Source organism: Malaclemys terrapin, chromosome 4 (genome assembly GCF_027887155.1).
Source record: "Malaclemys terrapin pileata isolate rMalTer1 chromosome 4, rMalTer1.hap1, whole genome shotgun sequence".
Taxonomy (NCBI): domain Eukaryota; kingdom Metazoa; phylum Chordata; order Testudines; family Emydidae; genus Malaclemys; species Malaclemys terrapin.
Window position 1 is genome coordinate 36,891,153 of NC_071508.1, and position 24,099 is coordinate 36,915,251.

The 24,099-nt window shown below is 47.7% G+C and overlaps 3 protein-coding genes across 4 annotated transcripts in view; 1 reads left to right on the forward strand and 2 right to left on the reverse strand.

Annotated features, from left to right (window-relative positions):
• LOC128836349 (NACHT, LRR and PYD domains-containing protein 3-like) overlaps positions 1–19,620 on the reverse strand; it is a 65,787-nt gene extending 46,167 nt beyond the window's left edge. For both annotated transcript variants that reach the window (XM_054026558.1, XM_054026557.1), the window contains exons 1-4: positions 19,505–19,620; positions 8,891–8,987; positions 8,026–8,329; positions 3,360–5,085 (exon numbers count right to left, since the gene is read on the reverse strand). In XM_054026558.1, coding sequence (XP_053882533.1) covers positions 3,360–5,085; positions 8,026–8,308 — 2,009 coding nt within the window. In that variant the 5' untranslated portion in view covers positions 8,309–8,329; positions 8,891–8,987; positions 19,505–19,620. The remainder of the gene's footprint in view (positions 1–3,359; positions 5,086–8,025; positions 8,330–8,890; positions 8,988–19,504) is intronic.
• The window catches only part of LOC128836107 (uncharacterized), a 342,237-nt gene that overhangs the window by 217,180 nt on the left and 100,958 nt on the right, over positions 1–24,099 (forward strand). The window lies entirely within an intron of this gene.
• LOC128836344 (NACHT, LRR and PYD domains-containing protein 3-like) overlaps positions 21,855–24,099 on the reverse strand; it is a 51,942-nt gene continuing 49,697 nt past the window's right edge. Inside the window, exon 13 of the mRNA XM_054026550.1 lies at positions 21,855–23,675. Coding sequence (XP_053882525.1) covers positions 23,585–23,675 — 91 coding nt within the window. The 3' untranslated portion in view covers positions 21,855–23,584. The remainder of the gene's footprint in view (positions 23,676–24,099) is intronic.

Below are 24,099 nucleotides of genomic sequence, written 5' to 3' on the forward strand. Positions count from 1 at the left end.
GTAAGAAAAATGCTGCAGAGTTTGATTTAAAGATATTTTCTCTGTATATTCTGATATGGGATTTTAACAATTTGTACTTCAACGGTTATATAGATTTAACTTTTTGAATCTCACCATCTATTGTCATTAAATAGATATTGTCTAACTCCCTTCTCATAATATCCACAACTCTGAACACTTAAATTCATCAAAATCTAAATAAAATAATAATAATAATGCTTAAAACACATAATTTGCACAACTCTGAAAAGTTAAACTGATGAACATTTTAAAAGCTTACAAATAAACATTGATATTATCCATCAAAACTATACAAATATAAAAATCAAATGCTGCCAAGTCTATCTATGAGGAATGGGTCAGAGAGAGCTCGGCAGCCGAGCATGAATTAGCACTAGAACACTGGGGGGGGGGAGCAGGATTGTTAGACTAGGTTCTGTTCCTGGGTCTGGGTCTACTATAGTCTACTTAGGTACAGCAAATCTAAGTACAACAATCCCCTTTTTTTGGGTGTCTACTGGGAGCAAACCTGGAGTTTCTCTCTGAAAACATGAGCTTGTACCACTTGACCTAAAGCAGTGGTAGTCAATAGGCAGACTGCCAGCCAAATCCGGATGGACAGATGCTTTTGAACATAAGAATGACCATACTGGGTTAGACCAAAGGTCCATCTAGCCCAATATCCTGTCTTCGGACAGTCACAAATGCCAGGTGCCCCAGAGGGAATGAACAGAACAGGTAATCATCGAGTGATCCATTCCCTGTCGCTCATTCCCAGCTTCTGGCAAACAAAGGCTAGGGACACCATCCCTGCCCATCCTGGCTAATAGCCATTGATGGACGTATCCTCCATGAACTTATCATCTAGTTCTTTTTTTAACCTTGTTATAGCCTTGGCCTTCACAACAGCCTCTAGCAAAGAGTTCCACAGGTTGACCATGCGTTCTGTGAAAAAATACTTCCTTTTGTTTGTTTTAAACCTGCTGCCTATTAATTTCATTTGGTGACCCCTAGTGTTTGTGTTATGAGAAGGAGTAAACAGCACTTCCCTATTCATCTTCTCCACACCATTCATGATTTTATAGACCCCAATCATATCCCCCCTTAGTCATCTCTTTTCCAAGCTGAAAAGTCCCAGTCTTATTAATTTCTCCTCATACGGAAGCCGTTCCATATCCCTAATAATTTTTGTTGCCCTTTTCTGAACCTTTTCCAATTCCAATACATCTTTTTGAGATGAGGCAACCACATCTGCATACAGTATTCAAGATGTGGGCATACCAAGGACTTGTATAGAGGCAATATGATATCTTCCGTCTTATTATCTATCCCTTTCTTAATGATTCCCAACATTCTGTTCGCTTTTTTGACTGTCGCTGCACATTGAGTAGATGTTTTCAGAGAACTATCCACAATGACTCCAAGATCTTTCTTGAGTGGTAACAGCTAATTTATACCCCATCATTTTATATGTATCATTGGGATTATGTTTTCCAATATGCATTACTTTGCATTTATCAACATTGAATTTCATCTGACATTTTGTTGTCCAGTCACCTAGTTTTGAGAGATCCTTTTGTAGTTCTTCGCAGTCTGCCTGGGACTTAACTATCATGAGTAGTTTTGTATCATCTGCAAATTTTGCCATCTCACCGTTTACCCCTTCTTCCAGGTCATTTATGAATATGTTGACCAAGACTGGTCCCAGTACAGACCCCTGAGGCACTCCACTATTTACCTCTCTCTATTCTGAGAGCTGACTATTTATTCCTACCCTTTGTTTCCTATCTTTTAACCCCAGTTACCAATCCATGAGAGGACCTTCCTTCTTATCCCGACAGCTTACTTTGCTTAAGAGCCTTTGGTGAGGGACCTTGTCAACGGCTTTCTGAAAATTTTTTTATTTACGTATCATTATACTTTTTATTATTTTCTCTGGAGTCTGGACCTAGACCAGGAAATTTGGACATTGACAAAAAATAATTAACTACCTTTGACCTAAAGTATCACTACTGTTAGCACAGATGCAGTGACAGACTCAAACTTCTATGTGCCATAGTCTCTGGAGAGGAGCAAACATCTATGCCGTGTGGACATGCATCACACACAGAGAGATTTTGGCCCATTTCACCTGCAAAGCAGATGAGTGTCTGTCATCTTACTGGGTTCCACTCCCAGCTCTGCCCGCTTTGGCCTTGTCCAACCTCAGTTATCTTAGCTGTGAAATGGATGAGTGAGTTCACCTCGCCTAAGGGCCTTTGTTAGAGCAGCCAGTAGAAGATGGGTATTAGGACTCCTGTGCTCTTAGCTGCTATCTCAGTGCACCTTCCCCTAGGCTACAGGGTAGTTGGTGGCACTTTCAGTTAAAAAAAAAAATATGCATGATGTTGCACTGATTGTGCAGAAATGTGTGACAGATCTTAGAAGTTTCCAAGGAGAGGTTGGACAAACACTTGTCAGAGATGGTCCTAGGTTTATTTGGTCCTGCCTCAGCACAGGGACTAGATGACCCCTAAAGGTCCCTTCCAGCTCTCTGTATCTAGGATTCTACACTGGCAGTGTTGTAGTGATGAATTCTACCAATATAGCTTCATTGGTATAGAATAGACAACCTCTTAGTAGCACAGGACATTTTTTTCCACAGTCTTGGGGGTCCGTTCTCAGATTGTTGCATGCTGAGGTGCTGCACAGACTGACTATGGGCAGTTCTTCACTTTGGCCATTTCATAGCAATATTTAAAGCTTATAGTTTTGCTTGAAGTGGTTCAACTAGATTTAAAGCAGAGATGAATGCCTGCAGCCCACAACGCCAACAAGGGTACTGCTCAAATCAACTGTAGTAGTCTGAGAACAACACCCTAAAACGACAAACAAGTACAGAGCAACTCAATGTCATTTGGTCCCAACAGCTCCTGGGCACTGAGCACTCCGAGGACAGCACCCAAACTATGAAAGCAATTTACACCATCAACCTGGAAGTCAGCAACTAGTTTTATCCAGCTACTGTGTTTAAAGGCAGGGGTTTGTGGGTGTTCTGTTCTGCAAGGCAAACGTTCTTTCTCAGACATTCACTGAGTATAGGCAGAAATGCCTGTTCTTGAAATTCAGTGTTTAGTGAAATTTAGAACAGGAAGGACAGCTGAGTTTGGATAAAGAGAATCCGAAAAAGATAATGACTTATTTTTTCTGCCGTATTGAGGAGGAGAACATAGTTTTACACTGGGGGCATGGATATTCCCTGTTTCTTTGTAGTGTCGTTGTACCACAATGATGGACTTTGCAAAGTTATCAAGACACAAGAAAAATAATGTTTCATCTGTTAATTAAACTACAGATTTCTGAACTCAGGTGATACTTACTGATATAGCCACTTCTGTCGTCTTGGAAGCACATCTTCCCCATGGTCCCCAAAAGCAAATGTACAGTAAGATATGCAAAGTGACTCCAGTCGATGACAATTTTTTACACAGAATGAAAAAGCCATTTGATCCATTTGAGTAAGTTTATTTGAATCTAACGTTAGTGCAGTGACATGATCCAATGCACTTTTCACAAAGTTTTCTTCATCCATCTCAAACATGCAGTGAAACTCCTCAAGGTTATAAATACGACATGTCTCCTGATCCACATTGGACAAAGGTAAATATTTTTGTTGGTTTGTTTGAACCCACTTCAGCAAATCTGGCTTAATTTTAGATGAAATTTTACAGGAAAATTTTTCCTCCATGATTTGCATTATTTCTTCATTTAAGAGACCAAACAGGAATCGCACTGTTAACATTAAGTAATTTCTAGAGTTTCCATAGTTTTCTAACAATGTTTTCACATCTTTCTTGGGAGTCCCTGAATCTTCCATTGTTTCTTCATCTTCCTCCAGCACATAAAACAAAGCTGCAAAAAACTCCTGAAAGCTTAAGTGAATGAAGCTGTAGGCATTCACACAGTCAATATCTTTTTGAAAAATGTTCTTGTTCAAAGACAGGGGGAAAGAGTCAGCTTGATTTAAGCCAAATTTCTTGAGTTCTGCTTCCTCAAACAGTATCTTCCGTTTCCAGATGCCATAAGCAGCTAAAGAACAAAGTCCCCTCAGGTTAGCTTGCATGTGTTGCTTCAAATTGCTGCTGAGGGGCTTGACTAAATTGGAAAGGTAGAGCATGTACACTCCAGTGACTGACTTTGAAGTTTGTGCAAGATCCTCACCTTTTTCAAGCTGTTGTTTCACAACAGTGCAGATAATCCGACACATGATGGGAATAAAACACATAGTGAAGAGAATGTCATTTGCTTTCACAAATTGTAACGCTTGTCTTGCTTGTTTCTTGTTTCCAAAGAACTTGTGGAAATATTCTTTCCTGTCAGCTTCAGAAAACCCCAGGATCTCTGCATAACGTGAGCATTCCAAACACTGCAAGAGTTTCTCCAGAGCAGTCAGTCTTGAGGTGATTAGCAAGTAGGATTGGGGAAGAATCGTTTTCCTGAATAAACTGCTCAGTATGATTTCCACTGGCTTCTTCTCCCAGGGATCAGAGCACAGGTTTTCTGTCTGATCAAAAGAGAATCTCAGTTCATCAAAACCATCAATTATGAACAAGAGTTTTTCTGGCTTCATCAAAATCTCATTAACTGGAGCATTTGTATTAGGCCAATTTTTAAAAATCATGTCAACCACACTTCCCTGCTCAGTAAGGTTTGTTTCTCTGCAGTTTATGTAGAAAACATAATCAAACTTTTTCTTATAGAGTTCCCCAGCTGCCCAATTGCACATGATCTTTCTTGTTGTCATCGTTTTCCCAATCCCTGCAGCTCCCAGCAGCACAACAATTTGTGGTGTTTGTCCTTGTTTATCACGTGTAAATAGGGTGTCTATCGTAACTGCAGAACAAGCTTGTTTAGTCTTGATTTCTTTGTCTCTCTGACTCATGGCCATTATTTCATGTTCTCTCTCCTTTGCACGATGAGGGTCGTCTAGAATAATCAGCTTTGGATATCTTCTGTTTAGAATCACATTGTCAGTAGTAAGACTCATCATGTTTTGTATGACTTCATACTTGTTTTTGACATCATCTTTATACTTCTTCCTGTAACCTAAATCAGTACATGATGCATTAGAAATATTGAACCAGCAGCTCAGAGAAAAGACTTGATCTGTTACAATAAAACAAATAATAAATAATGGTACCTGAAACTGATATTGCACCTATCTTCAAAGAATCCAGAAATCATTTAACTATGGGCCTGATTCTGCAGCCCTAACTCAGATAAAATTGCCCCACTGAAATGATTTGTGTGAATAAGGACTGTGGTGATCACTTTACCCCCCACTGTAATGCAGCCACCTCTTGGGAGAAACCTGGCAACTGTTTATCAGTGCATAGCAACACTATACAACAAGTTAATGTACAAAGTGCAATTGAAACAGTGCTGGGAATTTAGGTGGAAAAAATGTAACTTCATAAACTAGAAATTGCCCAAGGCACTTGGGTTTGAATAAAGGTGCCATAGTGTCTTTATTGACCACAATTGGATGCCTCCAGTTATCTTCTTTGCTTAGGAGATGGTGCCCCTAGCAGCAGAACATCCTCTGGCATCAAGCTGGTGCATTGGTTCAGTACCGACCCAAAGAGATGTTGTGTCCACATCTGTATTAGAAGTTGCCAGAGGTAACAAGAGTCCCACTCAGCCCATTATATAGAATTGTTTGTAAAAGTCAGTCAGAGTTGAAAATAGAATGGCTGGTACAACTGAAGTGTTTATGGTCTAGAAGACCGGTGCTGAAAAGCTCCTGGTAAAGGACAGGTTGGCATGACAACAGAGCTGAGCGACTCTAGACATGGGAGGAAGTGTTTATAATTGAAATGGCCAAATGGCGTTGTGGTCAGTTGATTTTGCTGGCATGAGGTTGCTCCCCGTTTTGAGTACTCTTTATCTTGGGGTAGAGGGGTGTCAATAAACAGGGCAGTGGGACGTATGGATCTTTACCATCATAGGTGCCATCCTTGTCATTTCCCGTGATCCACCATGACACTGTTGGACCTTCATCATCCTGAGCCTGAAAGCCACCCTGACCAGACTGAGCCCTTTGTGTGCATTTGTCTGGTTTTAAAAGTATTTCAGCAGCAACACAAAGGCATTTCCTGGGGACTGATGCTGGCTGCTGCCCATTAAACCCTAGGAAATGCTCTTCACCTCCAGTGCTATTACCACAGCCACCATTGAAATCTGTTGCTTTTGGCAGTAGGTAGCCTTATTGCTGAATTCATGATATTCCCTAGACTAGAAAATAATAAGGAAACTCTGTGCTAAAAGTATGATCTGGAAAGGTGTTTGTTCCAGCAAAGAATCCAAATGAAAAAGCAGGAACCCAATGTACTTAGGAATATTTCCCATGTAGTTATCAGTCACTTTATGAAGTTCTGTTTGCGTAATACAGCAAGAGGCGTCATGTTTGCGTGACCTCTCTGTCTGTTTATGTAAAGTGCAGACCAATGCAGAACAGAATGAATAGGCTGCATCATCAGGAAAACAGAACAACTTAAATTGGGGCAGAGTCATTTAGGTGCATTTGTAAAGAAATGCAAGTCTCCTTCCAAGCAGTCATGTTTCTAAGCAGATTAGGTTGAACAATTAAAGGTCCTGTGTCAATTCTGCCTTAGTGCAGGAGGTGCACTAGATGGCTAACGAGAGCCTTTCCAAACCTAGGGAACTAAGACAGACACAGAGAGCAGCAGAGGGATTTTTATTTGGGACAATTATAATCAAGACAGAATTACTGGTTTGGAGGGTAGTATAGTATTTACTATATTCAATTCATATAATGCTCATTGCTCAATCAGATGTTATTTTACAAAAATAAGTTTGAAAACAATTTACATTATCTTTTGTGGGGTGGAAAGTGGATATTTTATTCCCCTAACTTAGTTATTAACAAATGCTCATCAAAATAAACTAAAACCTATAGTATATTACTATGTTCTGGTAGGATCTAGAGCCCCAATTGGTGATCACGGCCCCATTGTATTAGGTTCTGTGCAAACACATAAGAAAAAGACAAATCCTACCTGAAAAAGCTCACAGACTAAACCAACAAAATGCCCCCTGCCTTGTGCTCTGGAGGCAGCTAAACTCTCCCCCTGGGGGACTGTCCAGGGGAGTGAATTCCCAAGGCCTCTGGAGAGAGCCCCATTGGCAGCCCTGCAGCTTCCATCCTAGGGACCCCGGGCAGGGCCAACCCAGCTGAGCTCTTCTGTCACTGTGGGGAACAGGGGCGAGGAACAGGAATAACTGTAACAAAGTTGAGTTTAGCTCCATCACAGACCACATGGATTCTAACATTGCTCCACTAACGCATGGATCCCCACTGGCCCTGGCTCTTACAGTCTTGTGAGACACTGCAAAGCGGCCTGGAGTCTTTGGAACCATAGCTCTCTATGTTTGCTGGCTACCTGGCTGTTTGTATTGCACTGAATTTGTTTCTTTAATGAAAAAGAGCCTTGGAGATATAGTTTGTGCCTGGAACCCCAGAAGGGGCCCCATGGGGCCCCATCAGCTGTTTGGTGATAATATCCTAGGCCAGGATCATTTTCCAGTTACAGATCCTCAATTAGAGAAGCCTGGGGGATGTTCTAATTTACACCAACTGCCAGTGACCCCCTAGGAACAGTCCCGCAGCTGGGGATGCACTCTAGTTACGCCGCCTCCTCACCGCCTTCTGTCCATGACACTCCCTCTGCACCACTACATTGGCTGTCCACCCACTGAGAATCCCCCACACTGGGGGTATCCTCAAATGGAGAGATGCAGGCCACATCTGCTCCCCTCATGACAGCTGTGTGGTGAAAAGGGAGAGGAGTAGGTCAGAGCATCTGGCCCACCACTGGCATCCCAGCTTAGTGTCCCATGGCTTCCTGATTTAGAATTTGGCATTTGTGCCATCAGCCTGTTTCTCTTTCTGCTCCTATTGCTGCTGGTCTGGGGCATATTCCAGGAGGAGACTCCCAGGTTTTAAAGCGGCTATAGGTTTCTTACCTTTCTCTTTTCCTTCTCTGAGTTTAGCAGCAGAATCTCGGAGGTCAATCTGAGTGAAAGCGTCTATGGTTACATCTAGTGCAGCCTCTCCACCATAGAATTTCATCAGGAGGTTCTTAGTATCTATCCTGTTGGCATGGTCCAGACAACCTCGAGGGATGTTACCTTTCCCTTTAAGGGCAGAGTGTGATAGTTTGTCTTTAAATCTTTTGAAGTCTCCCTGAGAAAGGTTGTCGAGGGCATGTACAAGCAGGTCACTGATTCTGCTGCTTTGGTTTCCCATCACTGGATATCAGGAAATGAACTAAAATACAATGAAAAGTCCATTTATTAATAAGTAATATAGTAGAGAAAACATGTGCAAACTAGTAGCCAGAGTAGATCACTGGGGCACATATCTCCTGGGTGCTTTTCCTCATAAATGACGCACTGGACTTGGTCTCTCTGTGTCTCAGTCTCTCCATCTGTAGAATAGGGATAATCATATTCCTCTAACTCACAGGACTGTTGTGCAGCTTAGCCAGCATTGGTAAAGCCTGTTGAGGTTTTAGGATGAAAGGTGCTATAACAACAACAACCCAAACAAATTTCAAAATGCAAGGTTGGGATGCCCTAAATTAATTACATTTCAGAAAACAACCACTCAGTCTGGAATCTGCACATCACAGCCCTGGGGAATCAGGCCCCGTGTACTGAGACACAGTGCTAGCTTGTGATGACCTCAGGAGGTTTTTTGCATAGCAGAGCACAGCAAGTGAACGGTAGCTGTGGTAATTTCTGCCAGTGATCAGGCCCCATACCCTGAACCTATAAACTAACTAGTTCCGATCAAAATTAGCCCATCCCAAGAGAGTGACTTACTTACCATTCGCCCGAAAGCTACTACAAACAACATCTGATGTCCCTAATTAGAGTTGTTTCTCTTAATCTTCTTGATGCTCAACCACAGATGCACAGGGCAGCTAGAAAGAAGAACAGGAAATTTGCTCAAAGTTTATTTCCACAACAAAGAGAAGCAAAAGCATCTCCAGTTAAAGCTAGTCTTCAAAGCTTTTTGAATTTCTAGAACAGCCCTCATAGGACAGCAAGTAAGGTTCTAAACCTTCCTGGTGATTTTTTATAGATATAAAACCTTTTCTTGGTTTTTATTCCTTCTGGAAGTTTGTCTTTTGGCTACACCCCTTTGGCATCAACAACTGGCACAACTTTTTCAGTGATCTATTGACACCACAAACTCCATGGACTTGTTCATCTTTTTTCACCTCCCTCATATTCTGTGTTGGGAGAAAATAATGTAGTAGCTTTAACCAAGCAAGTAGCAAGTCTAATCAAAACAAACAACATATAAAAAGAGAATGATTGAGTATTTGCTCAATATTCAAATAGCAGTGATCTCAACAGATGGTGGGGCTTCTCACTCGTGTTTTTCTGAGGTGGAACATTACCACTATTTTTAATTTTAAAACATCATGAGAAAGAGGGGCTTGGGAAAAAAATAAATGAAGCAGAAGTGGACCTTCATGGGCCAGGAATATCATAAGCTGAAAAAGTGAACCTGAAACAGCTTTACAAGTCACATTCACAATGACTCAGGAGGAAGTTGCTGCTTGATAAATGGAGGAAGGGAGGAGGCATTTCTGATGAACCCCTGTGAGATTCTTTATCACTGCTATCTTTCTGGGGCAATCCCCTTTATTCCCTTGAAGATCAAATAAGCTCCACTTGGGGTGCAAAGCCCCCATCCCACTGGCTCACACCCCAATGCCTGGCACCATTTGAGGCTTTGTGTTCTTATTTGGAGAATTTCTCATGTTTGTTGTATTCGTTTGCAGCTCCCCGAAGCCCATGTCCCAATGGAAATGTGGAAATGGGACATCAGACGTTCATTTCAGCAGAGAAATGAGAAAAATGGTGACAAGGGATCCGTTAGCCCCAATCCTTTTAAGATGGAAATACAGAGGGTGGTTTCTGCCTGGTTTTACAACAAGGGACCAGATCCTCTGTAGGCGAGGTCAGCACAGCTCTGTGGATGTCAATGAGCAATCCTCATTGACACCAGCTGCGGATCTAGCCAAAGGACTGTTCATGTCTTGGTAATGACCCAGGGTCTGGGAAGAATGCAACAAGGTGGCCCATATCATAGAATCATACAAATGGAAGGCTGCAAAGGGATCTTGAGAGGTCATCTAGTCCAGCCCCCTGCACTGAGGCAGGACCAATAAACCTAGACCATCCCTGCAAGCATTTGTCTGATCTGTTCTTCAAAGCCTCCAATGACAAGGAATCCACAACCTCCCCTGGAAGCCTATTCCAGAGTTTAACAACCCTTATAGTGAGAGTATTTTTCCCCAATATCTAACCTATCTCCCTTGCTGCAGATTAAGCCCATTATTACCTGTCCTACCTTCAGTGGACAGGGAGTACAATTGATCTCTGTCCTCTTTAAAACAGCCCTTAACAATTTGAAGATTGTTAACAGGTGCCCCCTCCCTTCCCCCAGCCTTCTTTTCTCAAGACCAAGACTATGTCTACACTTAAAATGCTACAGTGGCACAGCTATAGTGCTTCAGTTTAAACACTATCTACAATGACTAGAGGAGTCTCCTGTCGCTGTAGTAAATCCACCTCCCTGAGAGAGGATAGCTAGGTCGATGGAAGAATTCGTTCATTGACCTAGTGCTGGTCTACAGCTGGGGTTAGGTTGGCTTAACTATATTGCTCAGGGGTGTGGATTTGTCACACCCCTACGCAACGTAGCTGGGTCAACCTAATTTTTCAGCGCAGACCAGCCTGAAACATGCAGGTTTCCTCATAAAAGGTTTAGAAAAACCTGACCTATCATTTTTCTTGCTCTCCTCTGGAATCTCTCCAGTTTATCCACATCTTTCCTAAAATGTGGCACCCACAGCTGTTCACAGAACTCCATCTGAAGCCTCACTAGTGCCAAGTAGAGCAGAACAGTTACCTCCTCCATGGTTTGCATATGACATTCCTGTTAACACACCCCAGAAAGATATTAGCCTTTTTCCCAACTGCATCACATTGTTAATTGATATTCAGTTTGTGCTCCACTGTAACCACCAAATCCAGCAGCATTACCACGTAGCCAGTCATTTCCCATTTTGTAGCTATGCATTTGATTTATCCTTCCTAAGAGTAGTACTTTGCGCTTCTCTTTACTGAATTTCATCTTGTTGATTTCAGATGAATTCTTCAAATTGGCAAGATGATTTTGAATTCTAATCCTGTCCTCCAAAGTGCTCGCAACCCAGCCATGGTGTCATCCACAGATTTCACAAGGCACTTCATCCACTTCAGTATTCAAGTCATTAATGAAAATATTAACTGGTACTGGACCCAAGACTGACTCCTATGATATGCCCACCCAGTTTGACAGCAAGCCATCGATAACTACTTTTTGAATATGGTCTTTCACCCACTATATCTATATATAGATATATATATATCTATATTGTGACAAAGTTCCTCCTCTATCTTGGTGGGTCCTGCGCTTATTGGCAGATTTTCTTGCCTCAGAGATTCACCATGTGAGTTGGGAAACAGCCCAGAGACCTTCCCCTCTGGAAGAACCCACAGTTCAGGTCAATTGGGAGGTTTGGGGGGAACCCGGGCCCGCCCTCTACTCCAGGTTCCAGCCCAGGGCCCTGTGGACTGCAGCTGTCTATAGTAGGGTTACCGTATTGAACAAATAAAAAAGAGGACCCTCCACGGGGCCCTGGCCCCGCCCCTTTCCCACCCCCAGCCCCGCCCCAACTCCGCCCCCTCCTCCCTTCCACTCCCAGCCATGCGAAAAGGGCTGCCCAAGTGATACCGGCTTCACGGTTTGCCGGGCAGCCCCCAGACCCTGCGCCCCCAGCCGGCGCTTCCCCAGCGCAGCTGGAGCCCGGGAGGGGAAGCGCCCAGCTGGGGGCACAGGGTCTGGAGGCTGCCCGGCAAACCGTGAAGCCGGTAGCGCTTGGGCTTTGGGCAGCCCCTATGCCTCCGGACCCTGCGCCCCCAGCCGGGCACTTCCCTTCCCGGGCTCTGGCGGCGCAGGGTCCGGAGGCATGGGGGCTGCCCAAAGCCCGTAGCGCTCGGCTCTGAAACAGAGCCAAAGAGTCAGGGGAGGAGCAGAGCCACCGCGGCTGGAGGCTCTGCTCCTCCCCTGACTCCTTGGCTCTGTTTAAGAGCCGGGCTGCCCGAGCGATACCGGCTTCAGGCAGCCCCCGTGCCTCCAGACCCTGCGCCCCCAGCCGGGCACTTCCCCTCCCGGGCTCCGGCGGCGCAGGGTCCGGAGGCATGGGGGGCTGCCCGAAGCCGGTAGCGCTCGGACAGCTTGGCTCTTAAACAGAGCCGAAGAGTCGGGGAGGAGCAGAGCCGCCATTTTCCCGGACATGTTCGGCTTTTTGGCAATTCCCCCCGGATGGGGGCTTGACTGCCGAAAAGCCGGACATGTCCGGGAAAAAGAGGATGTATGGTAACCCTAAGCCTGCCTGCCTTAACTGGTTCTAGCAGGTTCCTGATTACTCTAGTGCAGCCCCTTCTCTGGTCACTCAGGGAACAGAAAACTACTCATCCAGTGACCAGTATATTTGCCCTCTGCCAGACTCCTGTACCTGGGTCTGTCACTATATATATATATATGGGTCCCTAAATGAGTGGGGTCACAGGGGGCCTAGATTTGCTTGCATCAGCCCTGCACACAGAGTGAATATCATAAGTGCTGCCCTAGAGAACATCCATCTGTTGAGGAAAGCAACATGGATACTATGGTCCCTCTCTCAGCTTAGTCTCCTACTGCAGCCGTTAGCCCAGACAAACTCCCCAGGACATCTCCTTCAGAAATCAAGTATCAGGGGTAGCCGTGTTAGTTTGAATCTGTAAAAAGCAACAGAGGGTCCTGTGGCACCTTTGAGACTAACAGAAGTATTGGGAGCATAAGCTTTCGTGGGTAAGAACCTCACTTCTTCAGATGCAAGTGAAGAAGTGAGGTTCTTACCCACGAAAGCTTATGCTCCCAATACTTCTGTTAGTCTCAAAGGTGCCACAGGACCCTCTGTTGCTTCCTTCAGAAATGGCTCTTATACTTCAAAAAAACCTATGTTAAAGAACATTAAGGTTGCAAAGTCAAGCAACCAAAAATTAGGAAATGCCAGAACTAAGGCTAGCTGTGCCACCTGAATCCTGCCCCGTTGGGCAAGTGCACCACGATACAGTCTTTAGTCTTTCCACGGGACCTGGCCCTCATTCAGTGAACGGGCAGCTAGTTAGTATTTCTTGTTATCCTCCTGAATCAATGTGTGGCCTCAGGCCTTACGCAACACACCCCCTTCCGAATTAATTTCTTTCTGGGTGTTTCTATGGTGCTCTCAACTTCGTCTCTGAGGAATTAACCAACATGAATTAATTTATCTTCGCAACTTCCCTGTGAGGTGGGGGGTTATTATTGTCCCCATTTTACAACTGGGGAACTGAAGCACAGGGAGATTAGACTGTCAGGAGTATCCATTAATTTTAGTTGTTCAGCTTGGGACACCTAGGGCCCGATTTTTCCAAAGTACAGAGCATTGTCCAGCACTTCATGCATTTAAAGTACAGCTCCAGTCGACTTCAGATGTAATTGTGAGTGCCAAGAACTTCAGTAAATCTGGTTCAGGTGCCTCAGGCCAGACACCCAGAAAATGAGGAACACACAATTGTGAGCACTTTGATTTAAAATGACTTGCTGGCCTCACACAGGAATTCTGGCAAAGGCAGGGATATAATCTAGCTTTTCAGGACAGTATGCAGCTGCCTTAACCATGACACCATCTTTTCTCTTCCTAGAATAAACTGCCTCATTCACAATACAAATTCCAGCTTCTGCCACATATGAGGCCAGGGTCCTACAGACAACAGCAGACACTGCTGCCATGCTTAGCCAGAGAAAATCAGATTATATTGGGAGAGAAATTTATTCCATTGAGGACCAAGCTTTGAAAGAAAGGAAATTTAAAGCACATTAGAGCAAATATGACCATTCTCTCATCAGAACAGTCAATTGTTTAAGAACAGTAAGATTTCAGACACTCTATTCTGCCCTGTCTACAGCTGAATCTGCACTCAGTACTCAGGGCATGAAGGGTTTCTAGATACCTTTTACAAAAATGGAAATTCTAATATCCTGTTTTTTTAGGCTTTGAGGACAAGATTTTCAAAGTAACCAGTGATTTTTGAAATCCTAAATTGGGACATATTGAAGGGTCCTGATATTCAGAGGGTAGCACTTTCTGAAAATTAGGATCTTGTCAAATGTCTCAAATTGGGCACCCAAAATCACTATTGACTATGTAAGTATGTATCGACAGTGGAACAGTCATTGGGCCAGAAAGTGCAACTGTGAATGGCTCTGTGGTTAGGGCACCCACCTAGGAGACTGGAGACCCCCAGTCCCAAACCCCCTGGTCAAATCACTCATTATTTATCCACAGTGGGATAGCTTCAAGAGGAGAGATAGAGAGAAAGCCCCCTCAGAATATCCCATAGCTCAGTAGTTACAGTGTTCTCCTGACAGATGGGAAGCATTGTTCAAATCTTTACTCCCCCTCTCACAAAGAGAGTGGAAAGGAACCTGGGTCTCACACATCCCAGGTAAGGGCTCTAACCACTACCCTAAAAGTTATAAGATAGACAACACCACTTCCTCCTCCAGCTGTTTTATGTAGCGCAAGGCAGGCACCTAACTAACTCCCTCAAGAAACATCTTAAGTGCCTGAACTGCCTGATTCCCGTTCATGGATCTCTAAGCAGATAGGCACCTCCCTGCAGCCCGACTTAAGTGCTTGTCTCTGAGGGAAGGAAGGCGCTCACCCCAAACCCATGTCGTTGGCATCTCTAATTGGATAGATAAATTGGATGATATGCATCCGAAGAAGTGGGCTGTAGTCCATGAAAGCTTATGCTCTAATAAATTTGTTAGTCTCTAAGGTGCCACAAGTACTCCTGTTCTTTTTGTGGATAGATAAAGCACTTCGCCACCTAGTATGCTGGCCTAACCCTAGCCGGGGGAGCCGTACCCTTTATAAGCCTAACCATATCATGCGACACCCTACCAGCCTGAGGCCTAACGCTAGCTTGTAGAGCCCTATTCCCATAGCCCTAACACTAGCCCGGGAAACCGTACAGCCCCCAGACCTAACCCCAGCTGGGATGCCCTATCCTTTCCAACCATAAACCTAATTCAGGGAGCCATACTGGCTCCAGGCCTAACCCTAGACTGGGGAGCCCTACACTTTGTGTCCCTAACCCTAGCTCAGGGAGCCCGACCAGTCTGAGAACTAATCCTAGCCCAGAGAACCCTATACTTGATAACCCTAAACCGGGGAACCCTACAAGCTCCAGGCCCAAGTCTGCCCCTGGGAGCCTTTCTAACCCAAACCCCAGCCCCCTGCTATCTACCAAGGCCTAACCCTAGCCTGAGGAGCTCTACCAACCACAGGAATAACCCTGGTCCAGTGAACCCTACCCTTTATAACCGTCTGAGACCTACCCCTTGTAATCCAACTCTAGCCTGGGGAACCCTATCAGCCCTGGCCCAGACAGACCTACTCTTTTTAAGCCTAACACTAGCCCGGGAGCCCAACCCTTAGTAATGCTAAACCTAGTCTGCAGAGACCTATTAGCCACAGGCCAAACCCTAGCACAGAGGGCCCTACACTTAGTAGCCCTAATCAGGGGAGCACTACCGATCCCAGGCCTAACCCTACCCTTAGAGGCCTACTGTTTGTAACCATAACCCTAGACTGACGATCCCTACTGGCCAAAGGCCTAAACCTAGCCCAGGGATCTTTAGCTTTAGTAACCTAATCCTACTCCAGGGAACAATTGGGGAACACTTTGGTGGGGAGGGATAGCTCAGTGGTTTGAGCATTGACCTGCTAAACCCAGGGTTGTGAATTCAATCCTAGAGGGGGCCACTTAGGAATCTGGGGCAAAATCAGTACTTGGTCCTGCTAGTGAAGGCAGGGGGCTGGACTCAATGACCTTTCAAGGTCCCTTCCAGTTCTAGGAGATAGGATATCTCCATTTATTTATAACCCCAACTCTAATCTAGGGAGCCGGGTGCTTTTTAACCTTACCCTATCCATGGGAAGCCTTACTGGGCCCATGCCTAAACTTAGCCTGGAGAGGCCTACCAGTATTTACCCTAATGCTATCCCAGGGAGCCCTAACCTTAGTAACCCTAACCCAGACCAAGGAGCCCTAACAGTCTAAAGTGTTAGCTGACTCCAGGGACCCCTAGACTTGTTCATCCTAACCCTAAGACCAGGATTCCTACCAACACCAGGCCTAAACTGACTCCAGGGAGCCTTACTTTTGGTCACCCTAAGCCTAGCCTGGGAAGCCCTACTCATCACAGGCCTAAACCTAGCCTGGAGAGGCCTACACATTAGGGTTACCATACGTCCGGATTTTCCCGGACATGTCCGGCTTTTTGGGCCTCAAATCCCCGTCCGGGGGGAAATCCCAAAAAGCCGGACATGTCCGGGAAAATAAGGAGGGAGGGTCCGGCGGTGCTCTACCGGGGCGGCTGGGGCCGGCGGTGCGGGGCCGGGGCCGGCGGTGCTCGGCAGGGGCCGGCGCGGTGCTGGGCCGGGGGCCACTGGGGCCGGGGCCGGCAGTGCTCGGCAGGGGCCGGGGGTACGGGGCCAGGGGCGGCGCGGTGCTCGGCCAGGGGCACGGGCACTTGGCCGGGGCCGGGAGCATGGTGCTCGGCCGGGGCCGGGGGCCAGCGCAGTGCTCGGCCAGAGCCGGGGGCGGGGGCACTTGGCCGGGGGCCGGCGCCCCAGGGCCTGAACCAGGCGGGAGACGCCGGGGCCAGAGCCTCTTGGCCTGGGCCGGCCGCCAGAGGGAGCCGCTCGGCCAGGGGGGCCGGACTGGGCCATGCCACACCCTGCCCCAGCTTACCTGCTGCCTCCCTGTTTCAGGCTTCCCGTGAACATTTGATTTGCGGGAAGCAGGGGAGGGGGAGGAGCAGGGGGCGGAGCGTTCAGGGGAGGGGGCAGAGTTGGGGCAGGGCTGGGGGCGGGGAAGGGGCGGATTTGGGGCGGGGCCAGGGCCCCATGGAGTGTCTTAATTTTTAAAAATTAAAATATGGTAACCCTACTACACATAGAAGCCTTAACCCAAGTCCAGGCAGCCCTAGCTATAGTAAATTTAGCCCTAGTCTGGGGATCCCTATTAACTAGGGTTACCATATTTCCACAATCAAAAAAGAGGACACAGGGGGAGGGGGGAAGCTCCGCTCTAGCCCCACCCCCATCCACTCCCTCCCACTTCCCATCTCCTGACTACCCCCCTCAGAACTCCCAACCCCTCCCTGATTCTTGTCCCCTGACTGCCCCCTCCTGAGAACCCCCCCTAACTGCCCCCCTAGGACACTACCTGTCCTCTGACTGCCCCGACCCTTATGGGTGGCAGGTTTGTAGAAATTTTGGTGGTGCCCAGAACCCGCCCCCCCCTCAACTCTGCCCCCCCACCTGCCTAAGGCTCTGGGAGGGGGGTTGGGTGGGGGGAGGAGGTCTAGGGTGCAGGTCCTGGGCTGGGGATTAGGGTGCAGGAGGGGTGCAGGATGCAGCTCTGGGATGGAGTTTGGGTGCTGGGTGCAGGCTCCGGGCTGGGACAGGGGGTGGGTGTGCAGAAGGGGGTGAGGGGTGCAGGCTCTGGGATGGAGTTTGGGGGTGGGAGGACATGCAAAGAAGGAGTGCAGGCTTTGGGAGGGAGTTTGAGGGCAGGAGGGGGTGTGTGGGAAGGGGGAGGGGTTTTGGGGATAGGAGGGGGTGCAGGGGTGAGGGCTGTGGATCTGAGGATGAGGGGTTCATGATTCAGGAGGGGGCTCAGGGATGGAGCAGAGTATTAGGAATCTCAGCCCAGCACCAACGCCCAGTTTTCAGAGAAGAGACTTCAATCAGAGTCCATGGCAGAGAGCAAACTCTCAGGCTGACCACAGAGCTCCCTTTCTCCCAAAGTTACCTCCACACAGAAAATACTTGTATAACAGAGCAGACAAAATCATGGCAAGAACCAATGGTTGGAAACTGAAGCCAGACACATTCAAGTTAGAAATAAGGCACAAGTGTCTAACAGCAAGGGTGATTAACCATTGGAATAAGCTACCAAAGGAAGTGGTGGATTCTCCATCTCCTGCAGTCTTCAGATCAAGGCTGGAGGCCTCTCTGGAAGATCTGCTTTAATCAAACAAATGGTGTCAGACCAGATGATCTAATGGTCCCTTCTGGCCTTAAACGTCTATGAATTTATGAAACCAAAAAACACCCCCCTTTAATCCTCCCCCATGAGCAGCAGCCCATTGGCACACCAAGAAACACAGCCCAAGTAACAGTGACACATGGTCACCAGCCATAACATTATGTAGCTCCTTCAGGGGAGCCTCAGAGATGTAGACACAAACCAAAGTCTCTGCCCCAAAATGACTGAAATATACATGTATTGTTTTTAAATCCTGTTTTATATAGTCCATGCACTGACTGTAATGTGTATAAACAAACCAGTATAAATAGGAGTTACGGCTGGGTGTGTATTTTGTTCAGCAGTTGTTAATATTACAGTGTCCATAAATGTCACAGCATGTGATCTATGCTGTGTAATTCACAGAGTGATTTTCCTGTGCGGATTTTGGATCTACGTCTCAAAGCTAACTGAATTTCCAGCAAAGGAAGTTTTTAATCCAGATTTGGGATTGGGGAAAGGAGGGCACCTTGGTTAGCTCCTTCTTTGGTTTCTATTTCCACCCTAAACAACCTCCTTAGCAACACCCTCCTCAGCACCAGTCCCCAAATCTGCCTTCTCTGCCCAGAGATACCCTCCTCCTCCTCCTCCTCTTACAGCCTGTGGGCAGAACAGCCACAGGATGCCCTCAGCAGTTCCAGTCTCTGACATCTCAAAACAGCTGAAGTAGGGCTGGGGATGGGTCTCCACCTGGCAAAGGGAGAGAGCCCCCAGGCTCCCTCATGGCCACTCTGTGCCCTACAGCAGTCCAGTGGTTTTCTCAGCTGTTCGTGATGATGGAAGGGGGCGGGAGGGGTGTGTGCCTCCCCCTGGGACAGTTATGATCTATGGCCCGTACCTTACGCTCAGACTCACTCTTCATTTCTGTCTCACACACACACACACATTCTGTCTCATGCCCCACCCAAGCGCCTCCTCAGTTTCCATCTCCCTCACACGCAGCTGCTGAAAGCAGACAGCAGGAAAGCAGAGGGATGGAAGAACGTTCCTCTCCTTTATGGTTTAGTCACTTAGGAAACACTGCAATCCTGAGACCTCCTCTGCTGCCCTGCAGGAGGGACTCTAGAGACCTCAGCAGAGATGCACCTCCCCCACCGCTTTCTCTCAAGAGGAGAGTCGCTGATCTTTACAAGACAAAACCCCACTCTGACATGATTTCAGCCAAGTGAAATATTTTGTATGCTGAGCTCACCCTGAAGAGCACTGGCTCCGTTGGAATGATAATCAGCTTTTCTTCCTCTCAAAATGAGTGAGCAAATCCCCACAAAACAGATGAAATTCCAGAAGTTTCACTCTCTAAATGTAATCCCTGGCAAGGATTTCCTTGCCTATTTCCTGTCTCTCTCTCTCTCTCAGCTGAGAACTAGCCTCCTTTCTCCTCCCCTTCCCTGTTTAAAGAAACAGGACTGTTTTGTCCCTACAGTGCTAGAACAAACAGTGCAGCAAAAAGCGTCACACTTAAAACAAATGCCTAGTAAACATCCAGCAAAAGAGAATATTAACAATATAGATGACCTAGTTCTGCAGAGATCAGCAAGTTCTGCCATGAGCTGTAAACTGTCCTCATCTCATCTAGGGTTACCATACGTCCGGATTTTCCCGGACATGTCCGGCTTTTGGGGGCTCAAATCCCCGTCCGGGGGGAAATCCCCAAAAGCCGGGCATGTCCGGGAAAATCGGGAGGGCTGGGTGGTGCTCGGCCGGGGCCGGCGATGCGGGGCCGGGGGCATGGTGCCGGGCCGGGGTCCGGGCTGGGAGCCGGGTCGGCCGGGCCCGCGGGGAGCCGGGCCGGCCGGGCCGGCTGGGCCGGCGGGGGGCCGGGTCGGCCGGGCCCGCGGGGGGCCGGGCCGGCCGGGCCGGCTGGGCCGGCGGGGGGCCGGGTCGGCCGGGCCCGCGGGGGGCCGGGCCCGCGGGGGGCCGGGTCGGCCGGGCCCGCGGGGGGCCGGGCCCGCGGGGGGCCGGGCCGGCCGGGCCCGCGGGGGGCCGGGCCGGCGGGGGGCCGGGCCGGCCGGGCCGGCGGGGGGCCGGGCCCGCGGGGAGCCGGGTCGGCCGGGCCCGCGGGGAGCCGGGCCGGCGGGGAGCCGGGTCGGCCGGGCCCGCGGGGGGCCGGGCCGGCGGGGGGCCGGGCCGGCGGGGAGCCGGGCCCGCGGGGAGCCGGGCCGCCGGGGAGCCGGGCCGGCCGGGCCCGCGGGGAGCCGGGCCGCCGGGGAGCCGGGGTCCGGCAGTGCTGGGCGGGCCGGGGGTGGTGGGCCGGGGCCGGCACCCCAGGGCCCGAGCCGACCCAGGCTGGAGCCGCCGGGGGGGCTAGCCTGGGCTGCGCCTCCTCCCCCCCACACCCTCCTTACCTGCTTCAGGCTTCCCGCGAATCAAATGTTCGCGGGAAGCAGGGGAGGGGGCGGAGACTTTGGGGAGGGGGCGGGGTTGGGGAGGGGGTATGGGCGGGGCTGGGGGCGGGGGCCGTGGAGTGTCCTCCATTTGGAGGTACAGAATATGGTAACCCTACATTTACCCACATTTACCACTTTCAGATATTTAGGCCAAAATGTTCAGTGGTGGCAAGAATTAGGTACCAAAATAAAAGTGCCCAGGTTTGCAGAGTTGCTGAGCACTTACAAGTCACTCTGAAGTGAGTGGGAACCAGTATTGCCAACTCTAGAGATTTTATTGGGGAGTCTCATGGCATTTGGTGTTTTTCTTATACCCTCAGCTCCTGGAGTTACAGGAGAATCTCAGCTTCCATTTATAAAAAGTTTTTAAAACCCTCCTGGTTGTGGAGAACAGTCTGAAAAACGTGACCACAGTGAATCCTAAAGACTCAGAAAACAGAAGGCAAATGAAAAGAATCACAAATGTATTTCTTGTTTAAAATCTCATGATTTTGGGGGCCTGACTCTGAACATTTGTAGTTGACAGTACTGGGGAACTGCTTTTGAAAAGTCAGGCCACTTTTAATTAGGTACCTAAATATGGATTTAGGTGCCTAACTTCTATTAGCCAAGTTTGAATATTTGGGACTAATCTCTACAGACATGATGGGGCACCTGAGGAGTGGGGGACACTGGAATAGTGCTTTGCCCAAACAAAGAAAAGAAAATGAAACAATGTCTTTTTAATACATAACAGTACAGGCTCCCAAATGACTCTGCTATTGAGCTCCCTCACAATTGTAGGTAAAACCTACATCTTTATCTTGGATTTTGTACAATTAACCCTCTCCCTGTCCTGTACCTTTGATCTCTGCTCCCAACTGGCCATTCAGGGTTCTTAGGGGTCACCTACACCAGCTTTCTGACAAAAGCCCACAGAAATTAAAAATCACTCTTATTTTGCCTGCACGAGCTTCTGAAGGTGTTGACCATAATGGATGAGAAACAAGAACCATGGGGGAAAAAGAAAAAAAAAAACTGTCTGAGAAACCATCCCTGAGGGCTCTCCTAGGCCTGGAGAATTCTTGTGCATTAGCAGAAACTATGGCAAGAAATACAAACTCTAAAGGATGGCATTTTTTCTTGGTTCATGATCTTTATTGGACTCAACAAAACTGACACAGAAACATACATCAGGGACGAACAAATGCTGGGAGATGTAATGTGGAAAATGCCATCTTAGTTGCTGTGGAATTGTGTAAAACTACAATACTATTATAAATACACAAACAACAGTGACTGATCTGTTGTAACAGAGTGACAATTCCCCTCTAGATCCGAGGATGGTTCTTGAGTCTCCTGTGACGTTGTGCAGTCTATATGGTTTTATAAAAACTTGATAATAAGTCAATATAATGTAACTGAGATAGTTTTAGAGAAAATACGGTAATAAGTGGATGTAACGTAACTGGGATATGCCTCATGCAAAGGGTCTCTTGTAAGGTATCATTACAAAGCTTATAATCTACTGAGTATGATCATCTGATTTGTATAAATGTACCACTCTTGTATCCAAAACTAGAAATATAAAATGTAACTCTGAGGGCCTATTGTAATTGTGTAAAGTGTGGACCATTAATGATGGTTTGGAATCTTGATGACTCCCATTGTCTGCAGATGGCTGTATTTACCTGTGAGTCTTCCTGTATATGTGTGTGCTGGCAAGTGAGTAATGAAGTCTTGCAGTGACATGTGATCATGTCACCTGAACTGGAATCCATCTTTAACCTGGTGCTTTTCCAGTGAGGGGGGGGTGGAAAACCAGAGAGACAAAGAGTTCCCGCCTTATGCAAAAGATATATAAAGGGGTGGAGGAGAACAGAGAGGGAGAGGAGCCATCATGAAGAATCCCCTCGCTACCACCTGAGCTGCAACAAGAGCTGTACCAGGGGAAAGAATTGTGCCCAGGCCTGGAAGATGTCCAGTCTGAGAAAAACTTACTGAAGCATCTCTGAGGGTGAGATTATCTGTATTTAGTTTGATTAGGCATAGCTTTGCGCATTTTATTTTATTTTGCTTGGTGACTTACTTTGTTCTGTCTGTTACTACTTTGAACCACTTAAATCCTACTGTCTGTATTTAATAAAATCACTTTTTATTTAGTAATTCACTCAGAGTATGTATTAATACCTGGGGGAGCAAACAACTGTGCATATCTCTCTATCAGTGTTATAGAGGGCGAACAATTTATGAGTTTGCCCTGCATAAGCTTTATGCAGGGTAAAACGGATTTATCTGGGTTTAGACCCCATTGGGAGTTGGGCATCTGAGTGCTAAAGACAAGCGCACTACTGTGAGCTGTTTTCAGGTAAACTTGCAGCTTTGGGACAGGTGATTCAGACCCTGGATCTGTGTCTGGAGCCAGACAGGAGTGGCTGGCTCAGCAAGACAGGGTGCTGGAGTCCTGAGCTGGCAGGGAAAGCAGAAGCAGGGGTAGTCTTTGCACATCGGGTGGCAGCTCCCAGGGGGGTTTCTGTGATCCAACCCGTCACATCTCCATCCTTCGCGTAGAGAGACTGAAAGGGGAGGTTACCAGATCTTCCATGATCCCACATCCCTCGTTTGGGCCCTGAACTGCATCCTCCCTCCCCCCACAAACCAACTACCCCCTCCAAGGTCACACCAAGCATGTAGCAAATCCAGCTCCTACTCCTGAGCCTCTCACCCTCAGGCAGGAGGGCTGGGCCTGACAATCTACTCAGCCCCCTACCATAGATACTGAAATATGTTGATGCGGTCCCCCTTAAAAGGGGCAGGGTTCCCCCTCCCCACAGCCTGCTTCCTAAGCTAGTGGCAGGGCAGCCAGGACAGAGCCTTGCTGGTTCAGTGGCTCCCGCTCACTAGCCCTACCATATCTCTATGACCAGATGAGGCTTTGTGTCTTTCACAGCATCCAGCTCTGCCTGTGTTTCTTCAGTTACACTCTGATAGCCCAAGCTGTGTGGAAAACAGGGAAGGAAAAGGACATGTTAATTCTCTCTGCAGACAACATCTGAGCCCACTGCCCCTATGAAGCACCATGAGCTGCACCCACAGGATCTGTGCCACTGCCGCTGCCCGGCCTGCTGATCTCACCGCCAGCAGATACCTTTCCCTTGGGGGAGGGGAGGAGAAGCGCTGGTGCAGTCTGTAGCCTGGCCTGCTCCCCCCACATCCCACTCACCCTGTGAGCTCTGGGCAGGGACAGCAATGTCCTTTCTGCACGTAAAGGGCTGGATTGTGCAGCCCTTGCTCAGGGCAGGGAGCACTTACTGACATGGACAGTCCCGCTGTGGGGCTACTCAGTGCTCACAGGGAGCAGGGGCTGCAAAATCCATGTCACAGAATCTCCCCATGGAAGCAGCCTGATCTCAGCTCTCAT